General features: G+C 39.0%; 2 protein-coding genes across 6 annotated transcripts in view; one reads left to right on the forward strand and one right to left on the reverse strand.

Annotated features, from left to right (window-relative positions):
- CENPN (centromere protein N) overlaps nucleotides 1-1,269 on the reverse strand; it is a 31,629-nt gene extending 30,360 nt beyond the window's left edge. The window contains exon 1 of the mRNA XM_003418091.4: nucleotides 783-1,269. The gene's annotated coding sequence lies outside the window, so the exon portion shown is untranslated. The remainder of the gene's footprint in view (nucleotides 1-782) is intronic.
- A 5-nt stretch (nucleotides 1,270-1,274) lies between these two features.
- Nucleotides 1,275-22,525, forward strand: CMC2 (C-X9-C motif containing 2). 5 transcript variants are annotated; one of them, XM_010597842.3, is made up of 6 exons: nucleotides 10,365-10,476; nucleotides 12,271-12,394; nucleotides 13,233-13,485; nucleotides 13,749-13,767; nucleotides 18,632-18,703; nucleotides 22,149-22,525. In XM_010597842.3, the coding sequence occupies exons 3-6, from the start codon at nucleotides 13,436-13,438 to the stop codon at nucleotides 22,233-22,235; spliced, it is 228 nt and encodes a 75-aa protein (XP_010596144.1). In that variant the 5' UTR covers nucleotides 10,365-10,476; nucleotides 12,271-12,394; nucleotides 13,233-13,435; the 3' UTR covers nucleotides 22,236-22,525. The 5 variants fall into 5 exon arrangements, 4 of the variants coding, with proteins under 4 accessions (XP_023413906.1, XP_010596141.1, XP_010596143.1 ...); XM_010597839.3 differs by lacking the exons at nucleotides 12,271-12,394; nucleotides 13,233-13,485; nucleotides 13,749-13,767 and adding exons at nucleotides 1,292-1,406; nucleotides 2,245-2,373 and having other exon boundaries at nucleotides 10,361-10,476; XM_010597841.3 differs by lacking the exon at nucleotides 12,271-12,394 and having other exon boundaries at nucleotides 10,364-10,476.

Raw genomic sequence — 22,525 nt, forward strand, 5'->3', positions numbered from 1 at the left:
TTGTGGAATGACTAGGTACTCTCCCAAAGCAGTATGTGGGAGGGGATAAAAAACTAGGCAAGGATTAGGGTTCCACAGTCAGTGAATTGTCAAACCAACACTTGTCCCAAACCAATACAAGGGGGAGTGGGGTGAGCTTGAAAATGCAGATTCCCGGGCCCCATCGAGTTAACCTGGGGGATGAGGGAACACCGTGTAAGGCTTGAGATTTTGCATTTTTAAACGACACCTCGGATGATTCTTAAATCCGGGTAAACTTTGCATACCACCATTCCAAAGAATTCTAGTGGATGGACAGCACACTTGATCTCACCCATAAAGTTCGAAAATCCTTGGAAAAACTTTTGATTCGCAATTACCTTTTTTTATTTCTACTTCCTAGTGCTTAGCACTGTGCCTGGCATTCAGTAAGGGCCCAAGATACATTTACTGAATGACCTCAAGATAAAAAGATCCCTTTTAAATAACGTTCCTGTAGATACAACGCTAAACAGCCGCAACAAAGAGCATACGGAAAGATGCAAGAGGCGGCAAGGATGAAAAAGTACGGAAGCCAGGGTGAAACGCAAAACAACACAAAACACACTTCTGGGCGAAGACACGATCTTAGAAGCTCCGAAAGGCCAGCAACAAATCACGTGACAACCCACGGCCACCTCCACCCTGACACGTGCCCCACGTAGGAACCCGCTGTAACGGGTGTGACGTCACGACGAGCGGTACCGCCTTCTCCCCACCGCTGCCCAGCCATACTCCCCATCAGCCCAATCCTTGGTACTTACAGTGGTCAATAAAGAGTCCCAAAGGCTTGCGATCTGGCTTCCTCTAGGCTCCCACCACCGTCTGAGCTCCGATCCCATGCCGCCAGTGATCTCCTACCGGCTCAAATCTCCAGCCATGTCACTCCTCAGCAGCTGTTCCCGCCCGCTGCACCTTCAAATCTACCAATTGCAGTTCCCGCCGCTTTCAGGGCCCCGCCCACCGGTGGTCAAACTTTGGACCGTACTCTTCGTACAGGGGATCGCATAGAGGGAGAGAGAAAGGAGCGAAATGCCTGGAGCCCCCGCGTCATTCTTCTTAGTGGATAAGGTTGTTAAATACTATTAGCCTCAGGGACAATATCTGGTTTTCTGGTTCAGTTTGTTGTTTTGACACTGCCGTGCGCCAGTGGACTCGCCGCCCCTCCCCGCACAGCACCCAAAAGTGGACCAGTCCAGACCTGGTGGCGCATGCGCCTCAGTTGCGGCTCCCAGCGAGGGTGGGGCGAGCAGAGGCTAGTGTTGCGGGGCGTCCGGCTACTTCGCCGCGCGTCGCGGCGTTCCTGGCTGTTGGCTCTTCAGGCAGCCGGCCTCTGGAACCGGCGTCGTCGAATACGCTTCAGGCTTTCCGGTGTGGCTGCAAGTCGGGTGAGTTTCAGGAGTCCCGGCCGTTCTGAGGGGCAGTCTCTTAACTTGGCGTCGCCGTAGCTGCCGGCGTCCGGGGAAGGCCGCGGAAGCCCCGCTGGACCTCACTTGCCCAGCTCGCTCGCGCTTGCTGTGTACCCCTTTCCGCCGGACCTCTAGACCCACCGGCCCTAGCAGGTTCTGGTCAGGGAGACCATCGGGGCGGCGGTTGCACCCTCAGCTCCGCATCCGAGCTTTGCGTCTGGGGCTTAGAGGCGACCCCAGAGACTTTGCAGAGTCTCTGCCCTTAGGCAGCGCGGGTGCTCACGAGCGGCCTTGGGAGCCAGATCTCTCCTCACTGTCCGAAGCGGCCCTGCCACAAGCTGGCTGTGTGACCTTGGGCGGGCTCCTCACCTGAGCCTTGGCTTCCTTGTCTGCAAAATGGGTACATTCTTTCTCAGCGGTTGTGAGAAGGGACGCCCTTAACACCACAGTGTCTGACAGTGAGCGCTGGAGAAACTGTGTTATTATTGTTATTTAGGAAGTTAGAATTTGCATGTAGAGCTTGTCTCAGTTGCTGCGACTTCTCGCTAATCCGTCTGTGTCCTGAGACCCGGTAGGGTCCCCAACTGCACGCTTTCCCAGGAAAGTAGGCATTTAAATCTCTTTTATTTTGAAGATGACTGCTTGTAATTTCGCAATAGGTATTCTATAAAGAGTCTTAAGTGGATAGACGTTTTGGAGATCACGCTGGCGAAGGAATTCTGTTGTGACACATTTGTATCTCCTTTCGTGTAAATTCAAGTTTTTGCACTTGTTTAGTGGATTTTAAGTGGGCCTTATCTCCGTTCTCTTTTTACAGTGTTGAAGCTTGATCCAATTCTTAGTCGCGGTTAATCATCATAAATTCAGCCTTACTGTGTGTTACAAGAATACTCACTCTGTAACCTGGGAGTTCTCGGAGGTGTATTGGCAGAGTGTTCACCACCTAGTAAGTGCTAATAAATGTTTTTCATGGAAAAATACAACACGTTCCCGGTGGAAGTTAGTTTAAGATACCACAGTGGTGAAATGGTTAAGCGCTGGGCTGCTCACCAACAATTTGGTGATTTGAACCCACCCAGCGACTCTTCCTCCGGAGAAAGACTTGCCTAAGAAAGACCTGCCGGTCTGCTCCTGGAAAGATCACAGTCTTGAAAACTCAGTGGTGTGGTTCTTCTCTAACACACGGGATCGCTATGAGTAGGAACCGACTCTGACAGCACCCAACAACAGAGTAGCTTAAGTCTTTCTCCCTGGGCAGCCCCAGGGTGGCTCCCAATAAATAGCAGTGGGGCATGGCCTGTGGAACACTGATCTCTGACTCCACAGCATCTGTTTAGATTTGGTCACTTGCAGCTGGGATAGATAGAAGTGGGTAGGGTAGGTCGTTCCCTGATACGTCTGCTACCTTTGCTGAAATAAGATTCAGAGGGTGAAAAGGTTGGAGAAATACTAGTTTAACTAATTTCAGTGCTTTCTGAAATTTAAGCTTTTAAAAAACATCTTTTAGAAAGCATTAAGAATTAGTTTACAGTTTTTCCGGAACAGAGTATTCAGACACTGAACAAAAGAATTTTGCCTTTGTTTTTCCCTTGTTTTAAAATATTAGAAATTGCAACTGTTGTATAAATTTCTTTCTGGTACAGCCACACAATAGCAAAATCTTTCTCAAGAAAAACCAAGCGGCATTAAAATATAGGGTTTCCCCTCTGTGATTATAGATCTGCTGAAGTGTGTTATCAGAATGCTTACCCTTTTTCTTCACTAGAGTTAATATTTTGCTTACTCTTGGTTTATTTATTTTAAGATATGCCACCTGGTGGTTGAAATCTGCTTCTATCCTGGAATACTCAAAGGCGATTTTTACCTCAGTCTTAGTAGAATAAGGTGAAGGAATGAATAAAATAAATGACTATTATTTTTATGTCTTTAAGAAGAGTACCCTAGTGTGTCTACCCTCCCAGCCTACCCCCAGGTGAAACTTTAAAAATTGCTTTGCAGGGGCCTGTTAGGCACCTATCAAAACTTCAAGTTATTTGTCACAGCTGAAAATTTTGAAGAGTCTTGTTTTGGTACTACTGAAATCTGTGTACATACAGGAGGAAGAGGAAGGGAAATGGCATGAGGAGGGAGATGTTGGAACTGTGATAAGTTTACCACGGTAATGTTTTCAAAATGCCAATGTAAAAGGTGAGACTGCAGTTTTGTGTTCAACTAAATAATAGCGGTTTGAAATGCATTTCTCTTTCACTGCATGAGGTCCTTATCACAAATGAGCGCTTCCTTCATTTTTGCTTCGACAGTGCTGCTGGTGTTCACAATTACTTTGACATTATTTTCAGTATTCTTAGTGGTAGCATGCATTTATCCTTTGAGTGTGAATTTTATTTTTCGAAGTGGCTTAAAATCATCTAATTGTGAACTTAGGTTTGGGGAGAGACTCAAGAATGTAACACAAGAATATCTTCTATGACATCCTTAATTAATACAGCCAGTCTGTGTTGGGGCATAGTGTGACAGATAACTCAGCTTCACAGGGCACCCTGTTTCACTGTTGGACAGCTGCATAAAGATGACGTCTGTGCATTACTGCAACAGTCGACTAGTGGTCTCATCTTTGGAACATGAGTCCATGTGGAGTTACCCTTACTGTGATGTTACCTTGAATATATAAATAAAGTGCCATAAAAAGGAGGAAAAAAAAATGACATCTGCTTCTGTAACTTTTGTCCTTTGATTTTCCAGTCCTCCCCCAGAAACATCACAGAATAGATTTGGTTCAGCCACTCCCATCAGGTGACCGAGAGCATTTCAGATTTACCAACAATACTTTACATGTGTCACTCTCACTATTTACTATTTCAGATATTCTCATATATGTTATTTTGAACCCCATGACAACTCTGAGATATAGGTGCAGAGCTAATCCCATTTTATGAAAGAGGAGATTTAGTTGTCCGATGAAGTAACCAAAATGATATAACTTGTAAATATTTGAGTCCACAACTCTTGCTTCAAACCCACATCTTCTCCCTTCAAATTCATTGTGTGTCGTACTTTAACCACGTTATTCCTTTCTCATGTTTCTTCTGTTGTAGGCTTCTGTGAGTTGGTAAATATTCCCAACTTGATCAGTGGTTCCTTGTCTGAACATTCTGAACATTCCACCCAGGAATATCCAAACTGTCAGTATTCTCCATGTCGCTGACGAGTGATCAGTCACTTGAAGCTGTCCTTTTCTTTGATCTAGAAGAACCTTTATTTCTAACAATACAGAATAATATTACTTTGCCTTCTTTGGAACCTAGTCCCTACCATTAGCATCTCTTGAACTTGTAACCAACTAGAGGCTCTTTAGGAAGTTGTTTTGTCTATCAGAATTTATTTCCTTCACAGACTGCTGTGAAGGCAGCTCTTTTCCTATTTTGAAGATGGGAGGTTCTATCTTGGTGAGAGATTATGCTGGGCAGTTGCCCTGCCACTTACAGTGTGACAAGGGGGTTTGTTTCCCTATGCAAAATATGATTAGTGCATATTTTGACCTACCATAAGGCAATTTGTTATGGTTCAGCCTGTTTTAAAAGGGAACCTACTTCATAGGTTTGTTGGAAATTACAGATTTCTGCCTAGCACATGGTAAAAAAAAAAACAACAGACCTGTTGCAGTCAAGTCAATTCCGACTCAGTGACACGGTAAGTTTTCAGCAAATTATTTTCTAAACTAATAATGTAGTTATCTTTTTTTCACGACATTGAAGAAACTTTAAAATAATGTGAACTATGTATTTAGCTTTTCTTCATTAAAAATATTTTGAGTTATGATAATGTTATTACCAAACCAGTGAAACCCATTGCCATCAAGTTGATTCTGACTCATAGCGACCCTATAGGACAGAGTAGAACTGCCCCATAGAGTTTCCAAGGAGCACCTGGTAGATTCGAACTGCCAGCCTTTTGGTTAGCAGCCATAGCGCTTAACCACTACACCGCCAGGGTTTGTGATAATGTCATTAGGTTTTTTTAAATGGCAACTAGAAAGCATTGGCACTCATTTAAATGTGTTCTGAGAGAACAGTGCTATTGTTTTATGGTCATGCTTTGTATGTTACAGCCAAGAGTACAGCAGTACATCCACTTATGCACCAACAGTCAGGCAAAGCCAGATGACACAAGGTGGATGGAAGAGAGTATAGTTGAAAGGGTAGAGAGAGAGAAAGGGAAAGAAGCAAATCTCCAGCCAAACTATGTGTGTGTGTGTGTGTGTGTGTGTGTTATGGAGGATGAGGGGGATGTCTGGTAAAGCAGGCAATTTGTTAGATAAGGTATAAGGTGTTTACACTTTGAGTTAAGTCATATCTTCTTATCAAAAAGAATCGGATTGATCTAGGATTCCTACCCTGGCTCATTTACACTATCTACAGTAAACTTTTGTTGGGGGGGTGGTATATATCATTATTTGTATTTATACTTAGATAAAACGCATGTATGTATGCATCTCTGCCACCAAGGTATATGTCTTCTCAGGTATTTGCCAATTAAAGAGGCCATTTCAGTATATCATAAGCTTATTTCTGAACTGTAAAGGCAAAATTTGAGGGCTAGTTGATAGAAATGTGCAAAAATATTTTCTCAAATACACTTGCAAAACAAAATGTTAAAGATATTTTCTAGGTGACTAATGCAATGTACATTTTCCTTTGGAGAAAATAAACAAGGCAGAAACCAGATAACTAAGGTGCGTAATGTTGGAACAATATTTAAAAAAAAAAAAAAAAATTCCGTTGAGTCGATTCCGACTCATAGTGACCATGTAGTGTTACTGGAATAAGGTTCTTGCCTCTCATTGGTCAAGAATGAGCAGGTAAGGCACATAGTTTTCCTCATGAGCAAAGCTTTATTGAAGAGGCTTGCAAGCAGAGATGAGGAGGGCCGAGAGCAACGCATACCCCTGTCTCATATGTTAACTAAGGTGCCTGTGCAGCAGCTTTCCAAGATGGCGCCTGTCCCAGAGGCCTCTGGGATTCGTAGCAGGACTTATTATGGGGTGTTGCGCTTGCACAGTCTCTCGTTCCCCGCGTTCGATTCCCCAGCTGGGGCTGTAGCCCCTCACTGCCCCAGTGGAAGGTCACACAGCGGTCACAGATGGATGTTCTGCACGTGTCCCTGGGCCTGGTTTTCTCCAGCTGCTTCTGAAAGGCAACTTTAAAGAAGTTTGCAGGCTATTTTTGATACCCTGCCCCATTGTTCTGGGGATTGGCTTTGTTTCTGCACCCTGGCCCATTTCTTGTTACTTTGTTTGCAGATTTGGGGGCACCTCTGTTCCTTGTCTTACTAGGTCTCTAGGTTCCACACTCAACCTCCTAGCCTCTGTTCCTTGTCTTACTAGGTCTCTAGGTTCCACGCTCAACCTCCTATTACCTCCATGATAGTATAGCCTATTTGTCTTTTATTTGCTTCTCTTCTAACCACACCAGTCTCTTTGCTACTTCTCAAACAGGCACCCTCTGATCTCAGGGCCTTTGCCCCCATCTTAATAGGACAGAGTAGAACTGCCCTGTAGAATTTCTAAGGAGCAGCTGGTCGATTTGAACTGCCAACCTTTTGGTTAGCAGCTGAGCTCTGATGGTACAATATTAGATGACTTAAATTTCTGAACTGTATGAAACCTTGTTTTTCTGAGACAAAGAAATGGTATCATTAAAAAAATTTTATAGTAGGTGGTAAGCAAATAAACCTTGAACTTGGCTGTATTTCCGTTTTTCATCTCAGATACTCTAATACTTAACTGAGCACAGCGGCCCGATTAGTGATCTTCAGCTGTACTGTGTGTGTATATGTGCGTATAGTAGCAGCAGTAGTAAAAGTGGTAATAATTACTGACTACAGCTGTTACCTATGGTATTTATATAAGTTAAATCTGAAGTAGTAGTTATACTATAATTCTTTGCAATTATTTGTTTAGACTTTTTATTTTTTAAGGATTTTACTTGTTGAGGGGGGGAGATTGATGGGCAATTTGAATATCTTGCAACTTTTTAAAAATAGCTTACTGAGGTTGTAAGTGAATTCAGTGATTTTAGCGAATTTATAAAGTTATGTATCCATCAACACAGTTTAGCTCTAGAAGTTTTTCATTAGCCAGAAAGGTTCGTTGTGCCCATGTACGAATGAATCCCTGCCCTCACCCTCAGTGGTAGGCAACTGGTGATCTGATTTTTGTCTCTATAAATTTGCCCTTTTTTGTGCGTACATTCCATGTAAAGGAATCATTCAAGAAGCAGTCTTTTCATCTGTCTTCTTTTGCTTGGCATTATGCTTTTGAGGTTCATATATGACAGAACATGTATCAGGAGACATTTACCTTTAATTGGTAAATGGCATTCCATTGTATAGATACACCACATTTTGCTTACCCATTTACCTGGTTGTTGGAAATTTGAATTGCTTCCAGTTTTTGGCTACTTTGCCTTTATATACAGTCACATGCATGCCTTTGTGTGGACATGTTTTAATTTCTCTTAGAGTCCTTAAAATCCGTTGCCGTCGAGTCAATTCCGACTCATAGTGACACTATAGGACAAAGTAGAACTGTCCCATAGAGTTTCCAAGGAGCGCCTGGTAGATTCAAACTGCCGACCTTTTGGTTAGCAGCTGTAGCTCTTAACCACTACGCCGCCAGTGTTTGCCTCAGGGTCCTAGGAGTGGTAATTTTATGTTTAATTTTTTTTTTTTTTTTGAGCTTTAGGTGAAAGTTTACAGAGCAAATTACTTTCCCATTAAACAGTTAATACACAGATTGTTTTGTGGCATTGGTTGCCAACCCCACGGTGTGACAGTACTCCTGCTTTCTCCACGCTGGGTTCCCTGTTTACCTTTGTTCAGCTTTCCTATCCCTTCCAACCTTCTCTTGTCTTTGCTTTTGGACCGGTGTGCCCATTAGTATGGTACACATGATTGAACTATGAAGCACCTTCCTAACATGTGTTATTGTTGGCCCTATGAACCAAAAAGCCAGACCCATTGCTGTCGAGTCAATTCCGACTTATAGCAATCCTGTGAATTGGCCCTATAGGCTTGTCTATTTGGCCGAAGGATGAACCTCAGGAGTGACTTCAGTACTGAGTTAAAAGGGTGTCCAGGGGCCGTACTCAAGGTTTCTCTAGTCTCTGTCAGACCGGCAAGCCTGGTCTATGTTTAACTTTTTAAGAAACTGCCAAATTGTTTTCCAGAGTGTCTGTACCATATTACATTCCTAACAGCAGCATGCAAGGTCTGTTTTCTCCACATCCTAACCAGTACTTGGTGGTGTTGACGTTTTGGTTAGAACTATTGTGATGGGTATGCAGGGGTATCTCCTTGTGGTTTTAAGTTGCGTTTCCCAGATGATTGATGGTGTTGAGCATCTTTTCATGTGCTTAACTAACCATTCCTTTGTGGTTTTTGGTGAAATATCTTTTCAAATCTTTTGCCTATTTTTGGCCCATTTAAAAAAAAAATTAGATTGTCTTATTGAGCTTTAAGCATTCTTTATATATTCTGGATATAAGTCCTTTATCATATATAGCTTACAAGCATTTTTTCACAATCTGTGGCTTGTCATTTAATTTTTCTTAGTGATGTTTTTTGAAGCATAACAGTTTTTAATTTTGATGATTTTTTTATCGAGGTCTTTTATGGATTGTGCTTTTGATATATCTAAGAACTCTTTGCCCAACCTAAGATCATTATTTTTTTGTGTTTTCTTTCTTACAACTTTAAAAAGATTAAAGCAATTAATTGGTTCTTTCTTTTGATAGTCTTTCTGAGTTAAAAAGGAATGTTGTGTGCTGAGGAGTTGATTACGACTCATAGGTAAAGGAAAAAAATAGGTAAACAGTGCTAAATAACTATAGCAGATACCTGAGAATAATGTTTTTCCTCTGACATACCCTGGTGGCGTAGTGGTTAAGTGCTACAGCTGCTAACCAAGAGGTCAGCAGTTCAAATCTGCCAGGCGCTCCTTAGAAGCTCTATGGGGCAGTTCTACTCTGTCGTATAGTCACTATGAGTCGGAATCGACTCGACGGCAGTGGGTTTTTTTGGTTTCGTGGCTACTAATTTTCCATGTTGTGAATGAACCAATTAAACGTAATTTCAGTGATTTCAGCCTCCTGTTTTCAGTGTAGTAATTGTACTTTATGAATTTATCTGCTAAATTTGAACTTTCAGAAATATTTTTCGCGTCTACTTCTTGTTTCACTTGTTTCGGTTTTTCTCAGCAAGATGTTAGGAAGAAAACAATCTAAATTAAATCACACTAATGTGAGGCTGGAAACCCTGGTGGCGTAGTGGTTAAGTGCTAGGGCTGCCAATCAAAGGGTCAGCAGTTAGAATCCTCCAGGTGCTTCTTGGAAACTCTATGGGGCAGTTTTACTGTGTCCTATAGGGTCGCTGTGAGGTGGAATCGACTCTACAGCATTGGGTTTGGTTTTTGGTTTGGGTAATGTGAGACTGACTATTGATCCTTTAACCCTCTCAGAAGAATATATATTATTAAAAGAATTAATAATGTAGTTCTCAAAATTGGTAGAATTTCATCTGAACAAAGTGAGTTGTAATCAATTTCAGGAATGTGGGAAAGATATTTGAAGTCAGGCTTATCGATGTAGGCAAGTGGTTTTTGCTTGAGCACTTATTTCTAGGATTGGCTTTCTAGAGGATTCTTGTTCTACTTCTGAATTTGCAGGTCCTTTAAACACATCTGATAACTTGTTAAATATATTAAATCTTTGGATAAGGAAACTGAGGTTCAAGTTTAATAACTTGCCTGAGGTCGCACTGCTGATTAATAGTCAACATTCTTTTTCAACAGAGGTCACTGCAGATTCTTGTTGAAGAGTTTTAGGTTGCACTAACAAATGTATTCATGCATATTCAAGACATTCTTGTATCCACAGGTTCCTCTGCTGTGATTCATCACCTTCTTCTAAAGATGCATCCTGACTTATCTCCACACTTGCACACTGAAGAATGCAACATCTTGATTAACTTGCTAAAGGAATGTCACAAAAATGTAAGAGTTTAGAAAAATGACCATAAAGCAAAATAAAACAACACACTAACATAAAATGTTATCTTCATTAAGGGAATGATAATGTCTTAGTCGCAGATATTGGAGCTTAGTAAAGATTAGTGGTTGATGCTTGTGATTTTTCAGAAACCACCTACCTTTATGGTAGGTAAAAATCAAGCACAGTAGTTAGGGAACTCCTTAAAATAGTTGAAATAGTATGTAGTAATTGGATTCCATATTCTTAAAATTAAATGTTTTCCCCTTCCTACTTATAGGGAGCTAGAACAGTTAACGTTCAAGTCTGACTCTTCTGTGCATAATGGAATTATTCTAAGATGCCTACTATTGTATGTTTAAAGGAAATTGAGACATTTCATATAATTAGATATTAACTAGATCTAATTTATGATTGACCTAATTTGACAGGTTTACTTGTAGGTGGAATGGAAGTAAAATTCCATGATTGAAACCAAAATGGAAAAGAAGCTCATACTTGGAAAGCATAAAATTAGATGGATATTTTTTATAGATTATGAATATTTAGCTTTTTTCCGCCATATATTTGGTGCATGACATGATTGTTTTAAGAAGCATTTGTGTTTTTCTTTAACTTTGCATGGTTATTTTTCTCATATTTTTAAACTGCAGGCATATCAAATGAGAATAATAGTAAGCATCATTTAAATGAGTAAAATTTAAAGACCAAAAGTAAATAATATCCCTGGCCAGTGAAATGAGATATTTCTGCTGGATCAAAGAATGTTGTTGGCGGCAATATACTTTATGCAAACTGTATTTACCATACATTTAGATCAAATATTGGGAACTATTTTTATACCCCTCCCACTTAACTGATCCAGTGGAAAAATAAGCCAGACCACGTAAATAAAACACAACTTTAGATTTTTATTAAAAGGAAAAACATAAAAGGTTTACTTTTTTAAGAACAGGGAGTGATTATTTGTGTTGACTTAATATTTCAATTCTGTATATAGCCAGTGATAGTAAAAAACAGGAAAGGAGAGAAGATCTTCTGGAAGAAAGAAGCACAGTGAGGAGAAAGACTTTCAGGAATAAGATTTCAATCTTGTCTTTGAGGATTTTGCCAGTACAACCTTGTAGAAATGTGTCAGTTATTCCATAACACTAGATATAAATAAAAACACCAGCTCTTCATTTATTTCCTAAGTCAGTCAAATTAAGTCAAGGGCCAGAGTTTTTCAGTCCTTGCTTTACTTAATCTTTATTACATTTTTTGTCTTTGAATATTGCCTTTTGATTCCTGACTATTTTTAAGTTGGAATCAAATTAAGCATTCTTTTTTTTCTCTTTCAAAAGGATTTTTATCGTAAAGGTGGCATCTCAAATCACTGGAAATATAGACTTTTTATAAAATCAGCTTTATTAATTTACATGCAATAAAATGCATCTATTTTAAGTATAGTTTGATGAACTTTGACAAATGTAAACACCCTTGTAGCCGCCATCACAGTCAATATATAAAACATTTCCATCATGTTGGAAAATTCCCTTGTACCGCTTTCCAGTCAACCCCCAACTCCCACTCCTGGCTCGGGTTAACCAATGAAATACTTTATCACTGTAGATCAGTTTTCTGTGTTGGAGTTTCTTGTAAATGGAATCTACATTGTATACTCTCGTGCTTTGCTCAGTTTAAGTTTTTGAGATTCATACATGCTCTTGCATATATCAGTAGTTCATTTCTTTTTATTTCTGAGTACTACTGTATGATTATACCACAGTTTATTTATTTGTCTGTTGATGGACATTTAGGTTGTTTGCAGTTTTGGGCTCTTTTGAATAAAGATGCTATGGACATTACTGTACAAGTGTTTGTATGGACAGTTTTACATTTCTCTGGGGTAAATACTTAGGGATGAAATGACTGGATGATGTGGTAAGTATCTGTTTAATTTTATAAGGAACTGCCAAACTTCCCTCCAGCTCCCTGTCCTCACCAATGCTTGATTATTTTTAAGTGTTTTTTAATGTTAGCCACTATATACTACACTACTGTAGGTGTGTAGTAGTATCTGATTGTGGCTTTAAATTGTATATTCCTGATGACTAATGATTTCAATCATCTTTTCAGGTGCTTATTGACTATTCATAACAATTCTTTTGCCCCTGCTTAAAAGCTGGTTTGTTTGTCTTATTATTGAGTTATAAGAATTCTTTATATCATTTGACATATAAGTACTCTGTGTGATACATACCTTGTAAATGTTTTCTCATTTAAAGGATGTGTTTCAAAGAGCAGTTTTTAAATTTGATGAAGTCTGATTTATCTTTTTTGTGCTGTTTGTATTCTAAGCATCTTTGTATATTCCCTGGTCACAAAAATTTTCTGCTGTATTCTATAAATTTTATTGTTTTAGCTTTTATATTTAGGTCTGTGATTCATTTCAAGTTAATTTTTGTGTACGGTGTAAGGTATGAGTCGAGGTTCATTTTGTTTCCCTATGGATGTCTAGTTATTCCAGCATCATTTGTGGAAGATACTATCCTTTTCCTACTGGATTATCTTGGCCCCTTTATAAAAAATCGATTTATCATATATAAGTGAGTCTGTTTCTGAACTCTGCAGTATGTCTGTCTTTAACGTAGCACCACACTGTCTTGACTACTGTAGCATTTAGTAAGCCTTGAAATCAGAAAGTATAAGCTATCTAACTTGTCCTTTTTCAAAATTGTTTTGACTCTCTGGCTCCTTTTTATTTCCATATAAATTTTAGAATCAGCCTGTCGATAACTTTACAGTGGAGAAACTTGGCAAAGAGCTTCTTACCCAGATGATCAAAGTTACATCATCAGCAGTAGGAGAAATTTATATGTGCCTCTTGACGTGATACACCAAAAGGACACATCACTTTTATAGTATTTCTGCCAAAAATGCGTAACTTGAATGTAGTCATGAAGAAACACCAGTCAAACCAAAATGAGGAGCATTCTGCAAATTAACTGGCCTGTACTCTTTAAAATGTCAAGGTAATGAAAGAAAAAGAGGCTGATGAATGGTTGCACATCAAAGAAGACTAAAAAGACATGAAAGTTAAATGTAGTATGTGATTCTGAATTGCATTCTGGACCAGAAGTAACAAAACTTTTTTTGTCTTCTGCATGAATGACATTATTAGGTCAAACTGGTAAAATCTGAATAAGACCTGTAAATTAGGTACTAAGTATTATATTAATGTTAATGTCCTGATCTTGATAATTTACTGTGGTTATTTATGTCCTTCCTTTTCTAGAAAACATACCTGTTTAGAGGTAAGGACCATCATGTCTACAACTTAATCAGTGGATTCAGGGGAAAAAAAAAAACAAAACCCTGTGTGTGTATGTGTATGTAAGAGAGGAAGAATGATAAAGCAAACGTGCTAAAATGTTAAAAACGTTTGGAAAATCTGGGTGAAGAGTATTTGGCAATTCTTGGTACTAGCCTTATAAGTTTTACGTGAGTCTGAAATTGTCATAAAGTGTTTGAAAAGTGCTTCTCATTTATCATGTCTGAAAATAGTTCAGTGACATGTCATTTATTCTGTGTCATCAGGAAATACCTTACCTAAGTGATCTCTCCAGGTGCTTGTGCTTTTTAAGCATTAAAACTATAAAACAACAACAAAAAATCCAACCATTTGCCATCAAGTCAGCTGACCCATGTGCGTCAGTGTAGAACTGTGTTCCATAGGGGTTTTTCGGCGGGAAGGTATGGTCTTGATTGTATTTCTTTTTAACCATTTTATTGAAGTATAGTACACATACAGAAAAGTTTAAGCATATAGCCCAGTGAACTTTCACAAGCTGACATACCCATTTAACCAGCAGCCTGGACAAGTAATAATAATATCATCAGGGCCCGGGACCCCTTGTGCTCCCTGTCAGTCCTATCCCTGCCAAGGGCAACCCACCACTATTATAACTCCTAACACTATTACAGTTCTGCCTGGTTTTGTACTTGATATAAATGAAACATACCACATATGCTCTTTTTGTAAAATTATTTTTTTTATGAAGTCCAAACTTTCTTCCTATTTTCCTGAATTCTGTAAGCATACTAAATACATGTCCCTTCAGATCTCAGTTGTTTAATCTATAAAATGAATGGATTAAATTACTTCTTGCCTTGAATTTGTGTAATTCTGTATTTTAATCATTTTTGTTGATAAGCTGTTTTTTGGGCTGGAAGGCTGCAGTGCTGTCCAGCCCCTCTTGAGGTATATACATGGCTGTTTTATCTCAAAATGACCCTAACTTACTGTGCTTTTGTCATTCTTTATGTGTTCTATAGGTCTTCTCTGGTCTTTGTAGACAAATGTCATTTCTATGACCGTCACTATCTACTGGCAGCTTTTGACCTACTGGCCTGTTTTGCCTACATTTGTCAGCAAGACTCCGATTATATATAGTTAAAATACAGAATTTATAACAGCTGTTTTCCTCAAAACTTAGAAGTCCTTATGTATTTTTTCCTGATTTACAAAAGTAATATGCTGCTGTAGATACTGTAAAAAACCTAGGAAAGTGTAAAGAAAATAAAAATTTTTGTTCCAGTATCCAGAGATAAAGTCATTAACAACTGGATTTATCTAGCTTTTATTTTAATATTTCTCCCCCTCCCCCGTTTTCTTCCTGTTTTTTTTTCTTCCTGTTGGCATTTTAAAATGCCTACATTTTTTCCATCTTGAGAAAATGAAAATATAAAATCCTTTACCGTAACCCAACCTTAGGGCATGCTACGTCTGGCTTCTCCTTCAGAGCGAGCTGCCCATTCTCTGCTGAATCTCTTTTGAATCAACTGCTCTCCACTGTCAGTTTCACTAACATAGTTCATTCCAACGTTATCTTACTAGGGCCACCTGTGACTGCCTTGTAACTGGTCTCACAGTTTTGTACTGTGTGCTAACCCACTTTCCACACTGTGTCTAGAAGAATTTTTCAAAAATAAGTTTAGTCTCACAGAGACTGGGGGGACTTCCTAGACTATGGCCCCCAGACACTGCTAACCCAGAACAGAAACCATTCCCGAATTCTACTTTTCAGACAAAGATTAGACAGGCCTGTAAAACAAAAAATAATACATGTGAGAAAAGGCACCTTAGTTCAATCAGATATACAAGACCAATTGGGCAACTCCTGTCCATAAGCAAGACAAGAAGGCAGGAAGAGACAGGAACTGGACAGATGGACAAAGTGAACCTGGGGTGGAAAGGCAAAGCGTGCTGTCATGTTGTGGGTATTGCAGCCAATATCACAAAACTGTATGTGTATAAATTTTTGAATGAGAAATTAACTTGAGCTGTAAACTTTCACCTAAAGCACAATTAAAAAAAAAAAAAGTTTAATTATTCTTCCCCATCATTGGCTTTCTGTGCCTAAAAGGTAAAATCAGAATTTTCTAACTTGTGTTTCAAGGCCTTCATCAAACTGGTCCTTGCTTAACTCTTCAGCATCACCCTTCCTCACCCCCTACCCCCATCCCTGCATGTTCTTTTCTACAGCTGTGCTGAGCCGTTAGCTCCTGGAGTATGCTGTTTTCTCTCTTCTAAGCCTTTGCGCTTAGAGAATGTTTGAGAACATTCTCACTGTCTCTGCTACTCATTTGCTAGACCAGGTTTTATCATCCTTCAGGTTTTACTCCCTCTTCTCTTTTCCTGGCCTAGATTCTCTTGATACAGCCACTGTGCACAGCAGTAGCACCAGCTATTCCACTCACGTAAACATTTCCTACTTGATGGCAGTTGTCTCACACTTTTTGGTCTCAGGACTCCTTTACACTCTTAAAAATTATTGAGAACCCCAAAGAATTTTTGTTTATGTTATAGCTACCAGTTTAAAAATATTGATTTATTTAAAATTGCAGTAATAAATTTTATTACATGTCATTATATTTATTTTTCATAAAAAACCTTATTAAAAAAAGTGAAAAGAGTGGTGTTGCCTTTGCATTTTGCAGTTCTTTCTAATGTCTGATTTAGTAGAATACAGCTAGATTCTCATATCTGCTACATTCAATCTGTTGCAATATCATATTTCATGAGCCTCTGGAAAACCCCACTGTACCCTTGTGAGAGAATTGAAGTGAGTGAACACGACAGATAAGGCCTTTGTATTATTAGGAACATAGTTTTGATATTGTGGACTCCCTGAAAATGTCTTGGGAACCTCTGAGTATCCCCAGCCTATACTTTGAGAACCACTACTTTATGGAAACCGCTTCATTATTTGTCTCCTCTTTGACTATGTGTGTGAGAGTAGGATCCAGGCCTATCTTGTTCATTTCTGTCTCTGCTGCCTGGAACAGTGTCCGTCATTGGTTTATTGATTGATTCATATCTTCAATCAATTGCTCAGTTAATTTGGTTCTCTGGAAATTGACATCAGACACGAGAGGCTTATACCCCTTGCCATCGAGTCCATTCCGACTCATAGTGACCCTGTAGGACAGAGTAGACCTGCCCCATAGAGTTTCCAAGGAGCCCCTGGTGGATTTGCACTGCTGACCTTTTGGTTAGCTAGCAGCTGTTGCACTTAACCACTATGCACCAGGGTTTCCAGAGGCTTACACCATGTGTCTACAAAAGGATTGCAGTCTACGGGCATTTATTTTACCAACTCCACTGGGGCATTTTGGACTTAGTGTTCTTCAAGTAGCATCACAAGAGTGTTAATTCTGACTTGGGCTTAGTGTTGAGGGGAAGCAAACATAAATTAGTTTTTGTCTTAGATTGTTAAGATGCCTAGGTATGTATGTGGGGTGATTGAAATAAAGTAAATTAAACTGAAGCATTGGCTTACGTTCTAAAAGTCTAATTATTTCTGTTGTTTATGCTTGACTAGAAGGTATGTGCAAATGCATTATCCCTGTTGATTAGTTGTCAAGGCATTAATTTAGGAAAAATACATACTAAATATTTATTCTTAAAAGGCCATTAGGTAATCACGAAGACGTCTTAGTTTATCTTAAATGCTTCCCAGAAAAACTCTCACCATTTATTCATTGTGGACCAGAAAAGGGTACATAAAGTGGCAGTGAAGCAGGAAAAAAAAATTGTATGAGGCATGTCCTACTAATTATGTGTTGTCTGGTTTCCATGAAAGCCTTCATTTCAGAGAAAAGGAAAAGATGTGCTTATTACTACAAATACAAGTTCAGTGTTTATGGCATGTTGTTGCAGAGATTGCCATGTTACCCAAACCACCCTTAAAAATGATGAAGCTCAAACACACTAATTATGCCCTTACTAAAGCTCAAGGTCTTTAACTCTTCATCTTAACCTGGTTTGGAGCATTCATAGTTTAGTCATTGGACCTGAAACCACTAGGAAATTTTTTGTTTTTGTTTTTTAAACAAACTTGACCTCGAGCTTCAGACACAGATTTACTAATATCGTGAATTAATGACTTGTTTATATGGCTTATACAGACAACCTAATAATAGTATTATGTATTTCTGGTATATTTTGACTGATATTTTGAATGGAGGCATGTGAGAAAATGGCTCTGCTGCCAGGCATTTAATAAATAACTTTTCTATGGGACAGAATGTTTGCTAGTGAAGTAAGTTACCGTTTGCTCGTCCATAATGTGGCCACACTGTAGTATGACCTCACTCCCTGTAATAGAGAATGATTTTAACATGTCCTTTAACAAAAGTGGTACTAGGGAGATAAAACTGCTCGTACTTTGTGAGGTGATTGCTGGCTTAATAGGCTCCCCTTTTATTCAGGAAAAAGTCTTTTTACTTTTTGGTTCTACTTAAAAAGCATTTATTCCTCCTTTGTAGGAAGGACCAGGTCCTTGATAGGAGATATAAATATAAAGCCTGTTTATATTTTAGCTTAGTTGCTAACCTAAAGGTCACACAGAAGGCAGGCCTGACAATCTGCTTCTGTTCAGATTATAGCAAGAAAACCTCATGGAGCAATCTGCTCTGTGACACCCAGGGTCCCATGAGTTGGGATTGACTCAGTGACAGCTGACAGCAACACACACACATGTGATTTAACTGTCATTTGCTTATGATCAAGGTGACACATTAAACCCATTTCTGTAGGAGTAAGTTTAAATTCTGTGTGCCAGAGACCTTAGCATACTATTGGATGAAATATTTTACCCCTTTTCTTCCTTTTAGCACAGCTTTCTGAAGTTTTTTGGTCATTGCAATGATCTTGATCGGCAGATGAGAAAATGCCTGAAGAAGGAGGTAAGAAAAGTGTCAAAGAATAGAAGTAGTTGAACAATACATCAGAACATTTTAGAACAATATTGTATACTGCTGCCATCATTAATTTTTTCCCCAAATTTTAGTATAACAAAAGATTGACTTTAGATACATGACCTCCCTTAAAACCAGGAGAAGTGAAAACTTCTGGGGACAGTTTTAGAACGTTGCTGTGTTTTGGCCATGCACACAAGTGAAAACAACTTCCTTGTTATAATTACTCCAACTCATCTGGAAGAGTTTTAAGGTTTGGAAAATTGAATCTTTGTTCCCCAGAAATACTTAACATCAGCTGTTAGCTGTGGGCAAGTAACTAAAACTCAGAGCCTCAGTTTCCTTAAATGTAAAATGAAGAGGTTAGACTTAGGCTCTTTCCAGCTTTAGGTATTTGAATTTCTTTGTAATTATGATATGTACAAGCCATGCAGGGTCTATTCTGATTTGTTTGGGAAGAAGATCATCTCCTGAACTCGGTTTTAAACTATGACTTGGACTTGGGCAAATGGCTTAAAGTACCTAGTTCATTGTCTTTTCACAAGCACCGCTAACCAAGCAGAGTGCATCCTCAGCTTTTGAAAAGAAATTCAATTTCATTTCTGTTTTTATATCAGATAGTTTATATCAAGAACATTTTAAATATGTAACTATTGAAAAATCTGTCTTCAAATCTTGGTTTTCTATGTTTTTGAACCTTTTTTCCCCCTATTTCATATTAAAGGCATTGTGCATACTATTTGAAGCTCTCTAGGACCTGTCTTCAGTTTGTGTATTTTTCATTCTGGTGTGTGCCCCCCCCCCCCCATTTCTTTCCTGAAATCTCTTTTCAGAGTGACACGTACCTATCTTTACTGTTTGAAGAACTTTCTGTAGTCCTGAGTTAGGGCTGTAATTTTCTCTATGCACAGATGTGTACGGGCATAAGTGTTTTAAAATTATTTTTTAAAAAGTTTTTTTGCCTTGCGTTTAAAGGCTACTTTATATGGAAACTAAACCTAGGACTGTGTCCCTGTTTTAATAGGCCTGTACAAAAATAAAGCCCGTACTATTTTTTGTGGTATAGCTGTTTTTCACATGCTTTCAGTTGTATAAGATGCCTTTTTTTCTTAGCTCTTTTTCTTTTCTTCTTCTTATAGTTTAGTAATTTTACCATTGGTTAGGTGATTAGATCTTCATAGGAGATTTTCTTCCCAGGTGCTTCTGATCTCCATTATTGACTATTCGGTAGAATGTTGTAGATATTTTTCTTATTTTATCCAAGTTTGTTTTCATAGAAATTTTAGATTCTCTCCTTGACTTATTTTCTAAGTGTTCTGTGTGGCTTTTATGTGGCTTCATTGCCTGATTTATAGATGTTTTTCTGCCTGTTCTTTCATCCTCTGATCCTCTGAACCTGTGCTCATTTATTTCCTCTATGCTTTTAATGTTTTCTAGTTTACCATTTATTGCTTCTAGTACTCTCCTACCATTTCCTTCATGTGTTATTTGAGTACTTCATTTCTTGAAACTTTTAACTAGAAAAAGGTCTGGCCAGTTCTTTCTGAGCCCCTCTATGCTGCTGTGTCATCACTTTTGTTCTTTTTATTGAAATAATCACTAACTTTGCAGCATCCTCTTTTGTTCCTCTTATTTATTTTGGTTAACTGACTTTCCGATTGGTCGGTCTGTCTGTCTCAGACTATCTGTCTCTATATCTTCAGTGTTTGATGGAGTTTTGTGAATAACTTCATGTGGAACCCGCCCCCGCCTAAAATTCAGGGGCATTCTCAGCTCCCCTCTGAAGCTATCTTAACATGTTTTGATATAGACTGTATTTCAGGAGCCTTGATGGTGCTCTGGGTAAGAGCTTGGTTGCTAACCAAAGGGTCAGCAGTTCAGATCCACCAGTTGCTTCCTGAAAACGCTGTGGGGCAGTTGTACTCTGTCCTGTGGGGTTGCTATGAATTGGGATTGACTCGACAGCAGTGAGTTGGGTTGGATTATGTTTCAGTTTGCTCAATACCTTATTTTATTGACCTGACTGATACAGAATATTATGTTGGAATCCTAGAACCACAACTTTAGACCTAGAAAGCTTCTTAAAGATCATCTAGCCAACTCCTTATATATGAGGCTACTGGCCCAGAAGAGTGAGGTAACTCCAAGCCCTGATTCTCCACAACCATTCTGTCTCAGGGGCAAGGGGGAGGGGATTCAGTCAAGTCCCTGGTTACCTCTGTGTCACTAATCTTTACTTTCATAGCCTCTTTTACCATCTCTCTGACTCCTAAGATTTTGATGTTCAACTGTTCACCTTTCATTCTCCTTTAAAGTATGTCTGTACTGGTGTATATATTATAAGCATGTAAATGTATACATACAGAAATTTTTCATTCAAGTGTATCTGCTTTAAACATAGGTTCACCTGTTTGAGAAATTCTGAGTATTTACCTAATAGCCAGGCTCCATGTTTTCTTGTTATTTATAACCTACAGTCAGATTAGAATACTAGGCTGCAAACCTCTTGGATGAAACTACATTTAGATCCAGTTGATTACAGAAACAGGATTTTGGGAGAACCAAGTTTGATGACTGTTCATGATGACAAAAAAAAATACCTAGGAAATTCAGTTGACTGTAAGTTTCCATATGAGTCGATAGGTAATGTGGTCGCTAAGATCCAGTTACTCTTTTGGGTAGTATAGAAATATAATGCATCTAGGTCACAAGAACTAGGAGGCATACTCTAGTCCATGCCTGTCATACTGCATCTAGAACACTATGTTTAATTCTGGCTGTGATATTTTTATAAGGGGCATTGATATTAAAGTGGTTTATAAACTAAAAGGCATTTTATAGATTAGAATGGAGAAGCCATGGTCTGTGAAACAGTTGTAGGAGCCTGGGATATTCAGCCTGAACAAGAGTAAGCCAGGGTAGTGAGTGGGTTAGCTGTAACCAGATGTTTGGAAGACTATAGCAGGCAATAGGAAAATTTCCAGGGAGACAGTTTTTGGTTTAACATAAAGAACTTTGGGGAAATAAGTAGAACTGTTCGACAATAAAATAGGCTACTTCTCAAGGTAGTGAGCCTTCCATAACTAGAAGCATTCAAACAGAAGTTAGATGACTTGCTAGATTGTGAATCCTGGAGAACAAGGACAAAACTAATCTTCCTACATATTTATGGAATTTACATTTTGGGAAGCAGTTAATTCAGCAAATATTTATATACCACTTAGGACGTAGGTGCTGTACTGTATTGAATGAAATTGTACTAGAGATCCTCTAAGGTCATGCTTTCCATCTCAAATTAAGTGAAATAGTGGGAACCTAAGAATTTTGTCAATAAAAACATCATTTTGCAAGTATTTCTAAATATTTAACTTGCGTAAATAGTGACATAATCTGCTGTCTCTTCTCTCTCCCCTTTTTCCTTTTTATTTTCCAGTACGTGGAGAAGAGGGCCAAGAGCAGGGAGCGTGGCGATGCGATGCGAAAGAGACTTTTTAATCCTCCACAGGAGTCTGAAAAATGAATTCTGTTTCACTGGGTGCCTTGGCTGAGAGAAGACTGGAAGACTCTTGGTTGGTAGAAGAATCCTATTTTATTTGGCCCCCATGATCCTTTGACTGGAAAGTGTGACCCACATTTGTACTTGAAGAAATGGGGGAACCCAGGATCCTGGGTATTTGTTGAATGGAGCCTGTAGTAGTAGCATTCTCACCCCACTGCCAACAAACCTGACTTCTAACATGTTCCCTTTGTCCACAACCAGCTAACATTGTGTAACTTAACCTCCTTCAATAAAATAACTTATTTTAATCA

Source organism: Loxodonta africana, chromosome 21, assembly GCF_030014295.1.
Source record: "Loxodonta africana isolate mLoxAfr1 chromosome 21, mLoxAfr1.hap2, whole genome shotgun sequence".
NCBI classification, from domain to species: Eukaryota; Metazoa; Chordata; class Mammalia; order Proboscidea; family Elephantidae; genus Loxodonta; species Loxodonta africana.